The sequence below is a fragment of the Eucyclogobius newberryi genome, unplaced genomic scaffold (genome assembly GCF_026437365.1).
Source record: "Eucyclogobius newberryi isolate DKJ021-1_F unplaced genomic scaffold, fEucNew1.0.hap1 SCAF_15, whole genome shotgun sequence".
NCBI classification, from domain to species: domain Eukaryota; kingdom Metazoa; phylum Chordata; class Actinopteri; order Gobiiformes; family Gobiidae; genus Eucyclogobius; species Eucyclogobius newberryi.
Genome location: NW_027315779.1, coordinates 4,238,546 through 4,252,494, shown reverse-complemented (window position 1 = coordinate 4,252,494; position 13,949 = coordinate 4,238,546). Strand labels below are relative to the sequence as shown.

Here is a 13,949-nt window from a genome sequence, read left to right as displayed (position 1 = left end):
AATAATATCCTATGGACTTTGCAAGAGAGACGAGAATCCGTACACTTTCTTATAACGGCTCTGCAGAACAAAGACAATGGCAAAACAAAGTGTCAGATCAGATTTGTAGTGTTCACATAAACACTACAAATCTGATCATAATCTGATTTCTGGGTCAGATTATTATCATGTCATGTAAATGGTTACATCTGATGTAAATAATCAGATTTCTTCTGATTATTCACGCCTGTGCAGGTTTTAACAAGTAAAGTTCAGCAAAAAAGGGCAAATTTCTGTATCAAACACAAGAATACAGGTGAAAAAGTTTTTAGATTTAAAGAGTTATTTTAAAATATTTTTTTGCCATAAAATCTACACAGATTATTTTTGGAGTAGAGGCAAAGTAAAACAAATTGTCAATAAATGAAAATAAAAAAATAAAAAAAATGGACATTTAATGCCATATAGCAGAGATTCCCAAAGTGTGGCGCGTGCCCGTTTGTGGGGGGTGCAGAACGTGCCAAGGGGGGGCGCGAGACATTTGGAGAAACGTGCGCACATTACGCGTGACCAACGTGTTTTGAGCAACAGAAAAGCGCCCAGTGCCAACATGGGGTTCATCTCTAAATACACGCTTGTTAAGCTTTTATTGTGGTAACTTCCTGTGTGTCCGGAACAGTGTAACAAAAATCTATAACAAGCCATAGTCGACAAGGGAACAAGGGTTGTTATATAAATGAATGCATTTTCAAAATACAAATGTATGGAAAACAGTTATGCTAATGTAATGAGCTAGAAACAGTAATAATACGGACAAAATTGTGATTAGTCTTTATTTGTTCTTGCCTAGCGCTAATGTTAGTTGAAGGACACAAGTGGAAACAATAAAAACACATTTAACAGCAGAAAGAGGTCTGTGTGTGACGGTCATGGACCCTCAGTGGTAAAAGTGATCCACAGTGACGAGAAGTAACGCCCGTGTGTCTTCTTTATCTCCAATTCTGCGCTGTCCCAGAGGCTGTGGGTGGAGATGGATATTTATATATATATTATCTCCCAAGGTATCGAGCCAAGTTTGAGAAGCTCTTTCATCTCTGTATCTACCTGCGTTGCACCAATGAAATTTCCCCATGTGGGACAATAAAGGAATATCTTATCTTATCTTATATAGTGGTAAACTGAAGACATAACGCAGTGGAGGTATTTGTTGTGAACAGCAGAGGGCAGCACTGTCACAAAACTGTCATCTGTCAAAACGAAGAAGACGTCCGCGCTTACGTCATCGCGCTACAACGTGCCTCAGCCGCCGCAGCATCATGGCTCTGAATGGAGGTTTGTGAACTTATATTGCAAATAAACCCTGTTTGACATATATCTGTTTTCGTATGTAGGTGTCATTTCTGTCGCCCCGTGTATGTCTGTTAAAATACTACTTAAAGTGTATAGATCTGTTCTGTAATGCGTTTGTTAATTGGTTGACAGCGTGAGACGACGTTAGCGTCATTAGCATGCTAACACTGCTACTCAGGCTAAAAAGCTATAAAAAACATTATTTAATCAGTGTAATTAGGTGTTGAATACACAGTTGGCAAAGTAATGCACAATATATCGTTAGGTTTGACATTAGATACATTACATTTGTCTACTTACCGCAATGGTTTGTGATGTGCGTGTCGTATGATAATAATATTGACAGTGACCCAAATGTGTGTTTAGATGATGAGGACTTCGAGTGGGAGCCTCCGTCTGAAGCGGACATGAAGGTGATCCAGGCGCGCAGAGAGAGACAGGACAAAATCAGCAAACTGATGGGAGACTACCTGCTCAAAGGATACAAGATGCTGGGGGAGTGCTGCGACACATGCGGGGTGAGACACGGGACACATGCGGGGTGAGGCACGGGACACATGCGGGGTGAGGCACGGGACACAACGGGACACATGCGGGTTGAGGCACGGGACACATGCGGGGTGAGGCACGGGACACATACGGGGTGAGGCACGGGACCACATGCGGGGTGAGGCACGGGACCACATGCGGGGTGAGGCACGGGACACATGCGGGGTGAGGCGCGGGACACATGCGGGTTGAGGCGCGGGACCACATGCGGGTTGAGGCGCGGGACACATGCGGGGTGAGGCACGGGACACATGCGGGGTGAGGCACGGGACACATGCGGGGTGAGGCACGGGACACATGCGGGGTGAGACACGGGACACATGCGGGGTGAGACACGGGACACATGCGGGGTGAGACACGGGACACATGCGGGGTGAGACACGGGACACATGCGGGGTGAGACGCGGGACACATGCGGGGTGAGACGCGGGACACATGCGGGGTGAGGCACGGGACACAACGGGACACATGCGGGGTGAGGCGCGGGACACATGCGGGTTGAGGCGCGGGACCACATGCGGGTTGAGGCGCGGGACACATGCGGGGTGAGGCACGGGACACATGCGGGGTGAGGCACGGGACACATGCGGGGTGAGACACGGGACACATGCGGGGTGAGGCACGGGACACAACGGGACACATGCGGGGTGAGGCACGGGACACAACGGGACACATGCGGGGTGAGGCACGGGACACAACGGGACACATGCGGGGTGAGGCACGGGACACATGCGGGGTGAGGCACGGGACACATGGACACATGCGGGGTGAGGCACGGGACACATGGACACATGCGGGGTGAGGCACGGGACACATGGACACATGCGGGGTGAGGCACGGGACACATGGACACATGCGGGGTGAGGCACGGGACACATGGACACATGCCGGGTGAGGCACGGGACCACATGCCGGGTGAGGCACGGGACCACATGCCGGGTGAGGCACGGGACCACATGCCGGGTGAGGCACGGGACCACATGCGGGGTGAGGCACGGGACTCATGCGGGGTGAGGCACGGGACACATGCGGGGTGAGGCACGGGACACATGCGGGGTGAGGCACGGGACACATGCGGGGTGAGGCACGGGACACATGCGGGGTGAGGCACGGGACACATGCGGGGTGAGGCACGGGACACATGCGGGGTGAGGCACGGGACACATGCGGGGTGAGGCACGGGACACATGCGGGGTGAGGCACGGGACACATGCGGGGTGAGGCACGGGACACATGCGGGGTGAGGCACGGGACACATGCGGGGTGAGGCACGGGACACATGCGGGGTGAGGCACGGGAGGAGACGCTGAGGGTTTTGTCCTGTCAGATCGTTATCGCCCCAAGGACCAGGCTGTAATGGTGCAACAATGTGGACATTATAGTAGAAAAAGCTTCAGTTGTAGTCATCTGGACTCAGTCCAGATGACTACAACTGAAGCTTTTTCTACTATGGAACACGCCTGGACGAATGAGGGATTACACCGACAGATGTGGATATTAGGCCAATATATTTCATACGTTGTTTGGCTATTTTTAACACTGAACAAAGAAATATTGATGTAAACTAATTCCCTTTAATATGTTCGTCCTAAAATACAAATCAAATCTATTTTAAAATGTGTAAAACTAGTTGGAACACTATACCACAATACAATACTCCATTTAGGGAAAAGGAAAACATCTTTGGATACAAATTAGACTTTCTCTTTAATTGTGCCGTTCTTCTTTCCTTCTTCAAATCACTCACACAAAGTTATTTGGAGTAAACATGTCTAAACTAATTGTTTAGGAGAAAAACTAGTAAAATGATGCCTGGGGGAAAAAAAACATTGTTTAACGCTGGTGAATTCGCTGCACATATATTTAAGGATGAGTTTTGTCTAAAACTTTTCGAGAGCTTTTAAAAGTTTGCAACTTTGTCCTTTCTTTTGCCTCAGAACGGCAGATATAATGCTTTCATTCCTGGAGCGTAATATCAGACTGATATCTGTGCTTTTGGTTGATGTCGATATTACTGGGCCGATATATCGGTGCGTGTCTACTAGGTTGTGTTGCTTCTATATAAGTCAGAATAACACATTTTGATGTGTGATGTGTTGTTACAGAATAAACAGAATAAACATTAATAATGAAACCCGAAAGCACGATAATACAAATAAATTCTTCTAAAAATTCAATATTGTCAAAAAAGACAAGCCACCACAAATAAAAAGCGGAATTTAAACACATGAGTAGTTAACTTCAATGGCTCATTATAGATATTATTTATTTGATTTTATTTATAAATACTATACTCTCTAGTGCAACAAAAAGGAACACCATAAATATTGAGCCCCCCAAAATAGTGTTCCATTGCAGTTGAGATTGTTACTTCCAAAGCCTGCAATTATAAAGGTGATCATTCCCTCTTTATACAACAAAGTCCTGTTTTTATGAGGAATAAACAAAACAAAACAAAACTGCTAACTCTGTTTAAAAAGACACATTTTGAAATGCTTGTGATTCTTGTATTAGTTTAGCCATTCACTCTTAAAATTGACCCTGAATTTGTTTAAAATGCGCACTCTGACTTGAATCCTGGTTTGAAAACACAAATTATCTAATTGAATTCACAATACTTTAAAGCATGCAGCCTTCGGGGCTTGTATATAAGCTTCTCAAAAAGGATGGTTTAAACCTTGGTTTTCATTTCATGAATTCTACAAACATATCTTTAATGTTTCCATGTATCTGCTCTTTTTATCCCAGACTATACTTCTGCAGGACAAGCAACAGAAGAACTACTGTGTTTCTTGTCAAGAACTGGACTCTGACGTTGACAAGGACAATCCTGGTGAGAATACACTCACTCACTTATAACATGCAGTGTATTATTTTGTGTTGCATGTTTCTCCTTACTGTCCTGTCCTATTTCCCCTGTATAATCTGTAGAAAACTGTAGAAAATTAAGTCAATATTTTCTACACTGGCCCATTCTGTGTCCTCATGTGTTATGTTTGTCCACTGTGCATTAAGACAAAAATATGGCTGTATGTTTACACAATCATCCAACTCGGCTTGTCATGGTGTCGACTCATCGTTCGATAGGTAACAACATGCACATTGACATTTTGAGGCTCTTTAAATGTGTGTGTTGGGCTGCATCAGTGACGACTTTCACAGAGCAAAGGCTGTGACTGAGCTGCGGCTACAGCAGCTACAGCAGACTGTGTGGAGGACAGACATTAAACTACCACAGCCCAAACGCTGTCCCATCCGGACCCGAGCAAATGACACAAAACTATGGACTTAACCACGGGACATTCACAGCTTCCGCACGTCAGGCACTCGCGGCGCACTTTCTACTTTGCTTCAACAGTGCGGGAGATCAGTCGTGACTTGTGATGTCTGTCATTATCTGACGAAAAAAGACAAAGCGCTGCTCAGAGTCATCGCTTTGCTACATTCAAGTTTTTCACTAATTTAAAGCAGTGAGACAATCGAGAGGACTCGGCCCTCTCTCACTTTTAGGCCAGAAAAGAGTCCCATGGATCTCATAGTCTCATGTCTGATGTTCTGCTCTGGGCAAAAACAGAATTCTTCGACACAGCCCCATGTCGGCTTTATATTCTATTTCAAATGAACATTAAAAAGCAATACAATATTTCAATTAATTTTCAGAATCAGTTTTATTGCCATTGTCTGTTTTATTGCCATCCTCAAATCAATAAAAACTTGCTTCAGCGTTAAGATGCACCATAAAACAGTATATAACAATAATAGTATAGACTTTGCTAAAACAAGTTAAAATAAAAGGGCATGCAAATTAAAATGTGTAGAATAAAAGTGATTTAAATATGTATATGCAACAACGGGATCAGTAAACTGGCAGTGCAAAACGGTGGGATAAGTATTTACAATTTGAATTATTAAAGTGTTACGGTGCTATGAAGTGTGCACGAGTCGAACGACAGGGGGAAATAAACTGTTGAGACTTCTTCAGAGACCGTATATTGTCAGTAAAGAGTTATGTCAGGCCTATGTGCAACAAATGAAATGATATCCCAATTAAATACATGTTTTTAAATTCTTTCAGCTCTTAATGCCCAGGCCGCACTGTCCCAGGTGAGAGAGCGACAGTTGGCGTCCCAAACCCCGGCGCCGCCCCAAACCCCTGAGCTCGCCGGCGCCTCTTCAGTCCCTCTGCCGCGCCCGGAGCACTGCGAGGGGGCCGCCGCGGGGGGGCGGGCTGCCCTGCCTCCCGCCCCCGTCCCCTCCGTGCCCACTCTCTCCGCTCTCTCCGCCCTCTCCACGCCTCCCTCCGCCCCCGTCCTGGCCCCCACCCGCCCCGCCGTCATCCCACAGAGCACGGCGCTGCGACCCGTGCTGCAGGACGCGGAGGAGGCGGTGCTCACCAAACTGCGCTGGGCCACCAACCAGCTCCAGACCTCGGCGTCGCTCGAGACCAGCATCCAGCTCTGCAGCCTCATCTCCAGCTGCGCCAACTCGCTGCGCACCCTCCGAGAGCTCAGCCAGTGACGGCGGCGGACTTGAAATGACGACGCTCTTTCTATTTGTTCGCGGCCGCTCGGACAGCGACCGCTCCGTTGGACTCGTTCAGATGCATCGGGAACGGCTGAATGTGAAAATTGGTTTGTAAATGTGGGGAAGTGGAAGAGGATCGGAACGCTTTGAAGTGAAGTTTGCTTGACACTTACCATGAATCGACTGCACTCTTAACTGCCCCACTCTGTACTTCTTTCATTAAGAATTATTAATGCACCACCTTTAATAAAAATAAATACTGCTTTGATGCGTTCAAGCAGGAGTTTTAGACTTGGAATTTAGTCTTGATTGATACTTGCTTTCTGCTTGTTGTTAAAGTCGTCTTCTTGTTCACAACACTATGTAATGTGTAACCCTGATTCATTTGACTATAAACCAGACAAATACACATAGTATCAAAACAAATATTCTACTGTCTTTTGAAATAGTTACTGGATTGTGAGAACTCTGCTATAATAATGAAGGTAAAATTGCACGTCTGAACATCTAGCACTGACCCCGACTTTATCCTCTTCATCCAAAAACACGTTAAAAACAACTTTTACAGTTCCACATGGACCTATACATTGTACATTTTAGATTACATGGGTACCGAGTAAAACTGATTATATAAAGTTAGCGCCTTGATCAAGCAAACTGCAATTATTAACTTATTAAATATTCAACAGTTATTCCTGCCTGTGTTTAAACTTATCACCAGCTTTCCTCTCAACCGGCTTGTTTTCTCGAATTCTTTTATTGTAAAGGATCGTGCAATACTTTTTCAATAATACTGACATTTCCCCACATTTTTAAATTTGTCCCTCAGGGCGAATAGAAGTCTTGAGGTTTGCCTGGTGAAAAAACAACTGGGCTATGACTTTAAAATGGATTGTAGTCCCTGGTAGCTCTGCGGCTGCCCTCGGCATCTTGAGACCGAGTCCCAACTTTGACAATCTGCTGAATGTATTGCCTGCTCTTCACCCCAATTTCACGCTGCACTGTCCTGTCTTTTAAAAATTAAAAAACAAAAACACCATGGAGAAAATAACCTTTATAAAATATGCAATTGTTTTGTAATAAGAACAGTAAATACGTTATTAACTTACTTAATTACTAAACAAATACATATTCTATTATTCCAACCAAATGGTAAAAGGCTGAATTGTTACTTTTAACTCCTCCATGTCTTCCATATGGTCCCGTCTTATTGTACTGGGGGGCGTGGCGCATTCATGGTACAGGGGCGTGGTGTATTCAGGGCGGGGCGGAGCTAAGAGTCCTACACAAAGGAAGCGAAGGAAACCAAAACAAAGGCAGGAAGACTCGTGCACACAAACAGAAATGTTCTGACAGATCCTCAGGGGCCCTCGTCTGTGTGCGGTACTAACACTCTGCGTTCTTTCTCCTCGGGATGAACGGGAACTGTCCCGCGGCGGGCGGTGTGCGGTCGCTGGAGGGTTTACCGCCGCTGCCCAAGGGCCTCAGCGGGATCCTGAACTCCAGCGGCGGGTCGTGGAGGGACATGGAGCGCGTTCACGCCAAGAGGGCCCGCATCCAGGCTGACATGTCCCGGAGCGGCACCGAGGCAGCGCGGCAGCCGCCGGTGAAGCGCGGAGGGCTGGACGCGGCGCTGGCTCTGCTCCGGAAAGAAATGGTAAACTTTACGCACGGAATGGATAAGTATGTTCACAATATACATAAGACCTGAGTTAGGCCATCCTCTGCTGGCATAATGAATATGATTTTATGAATGACTTTACTGCGCCCAGATAAAAGTAGGTCACCCTGGTCAATTTAGGTCAAATTACTTGCAAGAAATGCAATGAATCTATCTTATTTCAAAGAAGCATTTGGTCTATTACCTCAAAGTAAAAGAAATATTTTATAGTATAGTAGTTTCAAGTATATGTTGTAACAGCTGGTACGTTACCACCATGTGTTCATTCATGTAACACCGCTTGTTCCCGTTAGGGGTCGCTGGTGACTCGAGCCTATCCCAGTGACTTTGGGCCTTGGGCGGGGCACACCCTGGACAGAGGCCAACTCGTCACAGGGTTAACACAGACACACAGACAAACAGTCATCATTCATGAATGGACAATTTAGAGTTGCCAGTTTTGCCTGACACATTGTTTTTATTATTGTTTTATCGTTTTATGTCGCACCGAATCACTGAAGCAAGTTCCTATGTTTTGTGAATTCTGTTCATTGACAATGGCAATAAACCTTTTCTGATTCTGATTCTAATACTGTCACAATACATATATTTAGCTTGTTTATTAACGTTTCTCTCCCTCTCGTCTCCAGGTGGGTCTGCGTCAGTTGGACATGTCCCTGCTCTGTCAACTCTGGTCCCTTCATGAGTCCATCCAGGAGTACAAAGGTTCTTCTCTGCTCCACGACGGCTCGTTCAGCACCGAAAACGTCTACTCGGACGAGGATGAAGAGGAGGGAGGAGAGGAGGAAGAAGCTCTGTCCCCACCTCCTCCCTCTGCGCTCCTGCCTCTGCCCCCACTGAGCCATAACTCACGGGACCAGTGGATCAAAGACTCTTTCAAAATACCATGAAGTCTGAACTCAAACATGCTCAAGGAACACGCTACATACAATCAACTATCTATTTTTTATATCTACATTTAAGGCTTTTATTTACATCTATTTTTATTTGTCTCGTTTGGTTTATTTTATATTTTGTCCAAGTGCCTTCACCTTTTGAGGAAAATGCAATGTACATTTTACACAGTATTTTATTTTTATGTTTATTTGCTATTGATTCATTGAAACCCACATGTGTATAATAACTTTAATTTTTTCATGTTTTGGCCTGAACGTTTGAGTTAGGGGTAATTAGGAAGTAATATACAGTACTACCATCATCAACTCTTCTTATTAAACATTTTAATTTCACATGAATTCAAAAGAATAAATAAATAAATGAAACACAATTATAAAAACACTAAACATACACAAAACTCTTGTCCAATATAATTTATGAGCCTCAGTTTTAAAGAAACACAACACTGGACCTCATGTTTTACTTTTTGACAGCTATAAATAAAATGTACACAGACTAAATGTGGACTGATTTGTTCATAAATGTAGAGGTTATGCCAGTTCCATGAATTCAAACCCAGGCTTGGACACGTTGATCATCTTTTGGTCTAATTGACATTTCAAACTTGCAGCCACTTGTTCATTTGGTTTGGAGCCGCAACAACATTTTCTCAGAAGTGCTTGAAAATGTTAGTGTTTTGCATATTTTCTTTTCCTTACAAAAAAGTCTAATTCGAGAGCAGTTTCCCCTGATAATTTTGAAATAAAATATTCAATGACCCCCTTTAAAGCACACATAACTGTTCACAAAATGTTTAACTAATTCATGAGTTGAAAATCTGCTTTATTCTCCTTACACTTGCAATTTTTTTATAATACTTTCTAACATAACTTAATATGTCATTGAAATGTTACCGTCAGAAGTGTTTATTTAAATCCATTACATACTTATAAGCATTAATATAACATCATTCAAATAAAAGCTGATTTCCCCGGTCTGACCAACAGGGGGACACACTGCACAAAGCCTTGACCCCTTTTATTCTCTGCTGCCTTTTATTTTACCCTTCTGTTCAAAGGCGTCTGAGTGAAACCATTTGTCCCTGGGGAGAGCAGCACCAGGGACAGTGACGTGTGCAAAGAAAGTCCCATGTCCTATTTTTAACACTCAGATGTTGTGGATATAGTTGGTCTCTGCGTTTGAGAGAGTGATAGACATTTGGTCTCCTCATCATAACACAGGCTCAGGTTGTAAAGTAAACACACCATTCAAACACTCTTAGAGCCACACACACATTTATTCATGTCTGTAGTCATTAATATAGACCATTTATTTACACACAAAAATAAACCAGAGAATCAGCCATTGAGTGGTTTTAAAGAGGACATATTACGTAAACACACGTTTTACGAGCTTTTAACCGTGATGTAACGGTGTTTTCTTTCAGTAAATCCTGTACTGCTTTGCATTTGAGGCTTGAGTGCTCAGAAAATGCCTGTTTTCACCTACCCCCTATCCCCACCCACTTCTCTGGGCTTGCTTGCGATTATTCAAAATAATTCTGACTCCGGATCATACATGTAGGGTTTAAGAAATGTCACGCCAATATAGGTCAACCACGAAAACAAGTAAATGACAATCTGCTGCTTGTTGCAATGACATTCTACAGTTTTTAACAGGAAGTCAATGGACCTGTTTCTTTAACCAAGCCATTTTACATCAATATTGCAGTTTACTGGGCCTACTCTTGATTTTAGGGATAATCATTCTGCTCTCATGTATCCATGTTGACCTAAAATCACATTTTTATTCTGTTATTGTTTCAGGATGGTAAAGATACATCTCTGTGATATTATGAGAGTGTGTTATAGGAAGAAGTGTGAGTAGCCTAGATCTTCCCATGGAGAATGAAACTAGACCACCTCTGAGTCATGACTGTGGCCTCCAGCTGCTTCTGCCCATCTACTGCTCCAGGACTAAAAATACTCTTCTCCTCTCAACCAGGAAAATCCCTCAGCCTCGGCCCCACACGGGGGTAATAACAATAAACCTGCAAATCATAAGTCTGCAAATCTACCCTGAATTACAAGAACCATCCAGGCCAAAGCAAAAAGTACAGGACTGAACCCGTACTGTACCAGGTCTGAATCAGGGCTAAACTAGATCTAAACCAGAACTAAACCAGAACTAAACCAGAGCTAAACCAGGGCCGAACCAGAGCTAAACCAGGGCTATACCAGAGCTAAACATGAGCTAAACCATAGCTAATCTGGAGCTAAACCAGAGCTAAACTAGAACTAAAACAGGCCTAAACCAGGTCCAAACCAGGGCTAAAAGGGTTGAACCATGAGCTAATCCAGTAGGATTCAAGGGTTAAAAGAGGATTGTATACCAGGACTAAATAAGGTCTAAAAACAAGGACTCTGGGCTAAACCAGATTCTAACATAAATGTTCACAACTTAACTATAACTTCAAACCTTGATGTAATTCATTGCACCAGTTTTCCGACTCATGACGTGGCTCTGATTCAGGAAATGAGTAAGAAATACTTTGGGACATGTTCGGGCTTAACTTGGCATCCAAACCCTCTTTAGACCAATTTGCTATAACTACCACATTTAAGGCAATAATGACACTAAATGTTCCCATGTTGGTCCTGGAAAACTCATTCATTCCGTGCCCTGTTCCTTCCTGTTTTTGTTCACTTGTTTTTCCATCTTTCATGCCTGCCACAGTCTGCCAAATGTGGAGTCAAACTATGCAGTGTTGTATGTGCAATGTTATGAGAAAGGCTTATATTTTTGCACAATAAAACAGTGAAGCATTCAAGTTTAAAATGGCGTAATATGTCAGTCTTAATGCTTGTAAATCATATGTCTGTACTGGTGAGCTAAGTCAGTCAATCAAATGTTAAGAAGTTATTAAAAACTCAATAGATGAAGACTAAAAGTCATGTTTAAAATGGGGTCAGAAATATTTTGGTGGGGGGCTTGAAGTTGTGAATGACTTTTTTCATACACTTTTAATTATTTCTTTTTCTTTAACCAGGAATGTTAAATGTGGAAGAATGTTTCTTTTCTGTTCTTAAATGTAGAACAGAGAACAGTACAACACAAAAACAGAAGAACCAGAGAGAAGAGGCTATGTATTGAAATAATAACATAAAAAAGGGTAGCAAATGCATTAAAAGGGGGGGGGGGGGATTTGACATAAATATTACATTTTGTCCAAAGTAAATTAAAAAAATCAACACATGTTAAGACAATCACAAGAAAATATTCCCTAAAAACAAACTAACAAACAAGCAGATCCTACATTCCAAACTTTCAGCATCAACTCAAACTGATATACACTTTATATATATATATATATATATATATATATATATATATATATATATATATATATATATATATATATATATATATATATATATATATATATATATACATACAACGTTCATGTTACAGGATAATACAGTCTTTATGAATGACCAAAACCTTATATGAAGTAGTTCTGTTAAGTTCTGTTAAATCAAGGTCTTGTGAGCAGCAGAACACACCATTATCAAGTGTTCCACAGAAATGCAACGGCACAATCAGAGCTTAACCGTCGTTCTATTCACACAAGAACCTCACGACTATAGTTCTGTCCCTATGCGTGTTCCTCTTCCTATATGACGCGGTGCATTGGAGCAGATGCATGCTCAGTACAGTACAGAGCCCCTGGCCAGTCGATAACGGCCCAAGTCACCGCGGAGATAAGTTTAGTGGCACAGACAAGAGCAAAGTCTAATGTGCTGTAATAACGAGTGTCTGTGCAGTCCGGGGCCGGAATAACCCTTTGCATATGCGCCTACATCCCTCCACTTTGCATCTCTCTCTCTCTCCCTCCCTCAGTCTCTCTCTTTCGCGCGCGCCTGCAGCTGTTGTACCCCACGTGCGCACGCGGGAGGCCGTATTACAGCTCGTGTCCCGTCGTTACACTCCTCCTCAGAGCCGCTCGAGCTTTTGGATGCGCCATATGACGACATTACACGACTCAGTTCCTCATCGAACGTCGATCCTTTTTTGTGTGTTGTTGTTGTTGTTGTCGTTTCTCTCGCGCGCGTCATTTCACTTCAACCTCTTAAATGAAGCGCAAGTTGGAGCGTGTGTGAAGCGATCCTTTCAGCAATACATTTGGGGTTATAAAGGCTGAACGATCTCGAGGCGCGCGCCGGATAATAATCACTTTTATTTTGTTTTGGTGAGAGAAGTTATGACTTCGGTGTGGAAGCGACTGCAGCGCGTGGGGAAAAAGGCTTCGAAGTTCCAGTTCGTGGCGTCGTACCAGGAGCTTGTCTTGGAGTGCACGAAGAAATGGTACGTGGGAGAGGTTTGGAGAGGTTTGGAGAGGGTCTAATGATTGGCTTGATTGGTCAGTGTTGGGTTTGATTGTGTGTTGGAGACGGGTTTGTGTGCGCGTTGGCGTCACCTCACCGTTTGTGTTTCCGCTACACGCGCGTGTTTAGCGTCACAAGAGAAGCCGACTGTAAATAAAACATCACCCTGACCTGTTCTTTTATTCACGGTCAGTACTAAATAGCTCATAGTTGGCTCATTATGTCATAAGAAAGAGCCATGGGGGTAATCAGGCGAAATAAAATTGCCTTTAAAGAGGAATTACCACAAGCAGATCTAATTACAATAAAGCCTGCGCACATAATACTTTAATAATTATATATTATATGTCTGCTCTCGAAACGTTCCATTAGACAGCAGCAGCAGGGTGTAGTGGTCGGTTTGAATGACTCGGTGACATTTCCTGTCATGCCAAACAGCTGAGCGCCGCCGGTGACGCAGCGTGTGCTCATGACTGATGTGGGACATGTGCTCACCGGACCACACCGGACCACACCGGACCACACCGGACCACACCGGGCCACACCGCACCGTGACGGGACAAACGTGCGGGCTTCTGGGGAATGGTTGTTTCTTGAAGCGTTTG

General features: G+C 43.7%; 3 protein-coding genes across 14 annotated transcripts in view; all 3 read left to right on the top strand.

Moving 5' to 3' along the window:
• The first annotated feature begins 1,193 nt into the window (after nucleotides 1-1,193).
• On the top strand, nucleotides 1,194-6,700 carry znrd2 (zinc ribbon domain containing 2). Its single transcript, XM_072445725.1, has 4 exons — nucleotides 1,194-1,311; nucleotides 1,696-1,847; nucleotides 4,627-4,711; nucleotides 5,954-6,700. The coding sequence occupies exons 1-4, from the start codon at nucleotides 1,296-1,298 to the stop codon at nucleotides 6,394-6,396; spliced, it is 696 nt and encodes a 231-aa protein (XP_072301826.1). The 5' UTR covers nucleotides 1,194-1,295; the 3' UTR covers nucleotides 6,397-6,700.
• A 1,086-nt stretch (nucleotides 6,701-7,786) lies between these two features.
• fam89b (family with sequence similarity 89 member B) lies at nucleotides 7,787-9,179 on the top strand. Its single transcript, XM_072445489.1, has 2 exons — nucleotides 7,787-8,059; nucleotides 8,713-9,179. The coding sequence occupies exons 1-2, from the start codon at nucleotides 7,817-7,819 to the stop codon at nucleotides 8,971-8,973; spliced, it is 504 nt and encodes a 167-aa protein (XP_072301590.1). The 5' UTR covers nucleotides 7,787-7,816; the 3' UTR covers nucleotides 8,974-9,179.
• Nucleotides 9,180-12,968: 3,789 nt separating this feature from the next.
• LOC140360508 (uncharacterized) overlaps nucleotides 12,969-13,949 on the top strand; it is a 29,033-nt gene continuing 28,052 nt past the window's right edge. For 4 of the 12 annotated variants that reach the window (XM_072445729.1, XM_072445731.1, XM_072445728.1 and 1 more), the window contains exon 1: nucleotides 12,969-13,324. In XM_072445729.1, coding sequence (XP_072301830.1) covers nucleotides 13,221-13,324 — 104 coding nt within the window. In that variant the 5' untranslated portion in view covers nucleotides 12,969-13,220. The remainder of the gene's footprint in view (nucleotides 13,325-13,949) is intronic. The other 8 variants (XM_072445732.1, XM_072445730.1, XM_072445735.1 and 5 more) reach the window with 4 other exon arrangements.

Coding starts and splice junctions, on each gene's coding strand:
- znrd2 (XM_072445725.1), top strand. Junction 1,848..4,626: donor AGTGCTGCGACACATGCGGG/GTGAGACACGGG, acceptor TTTTTATCCCAG/ACTATACTTCTGCAGGACAA. Junction 4,712..5,953: donor CGTTGACAAGGACAATCCTG/GTGAGAATACAC, acceptor AAATTCTTTCAG/CTCTTAATGCCCAGGCCGCA.
- fam89b (XM_072445489.1), top strand. CDS start 7,817: ATGAACGGGAACTGTCCCGCGGCGGGCGGTGTGCGGTCGCTGGAGGGT. Junction 8,060..8,712: donor CTCTGCTCCGGAAAGAAATG/GTAAACTTTACG, acceptor TCTCGTCTCCAG/GTGGGTCTGCGTCAGTTGGA.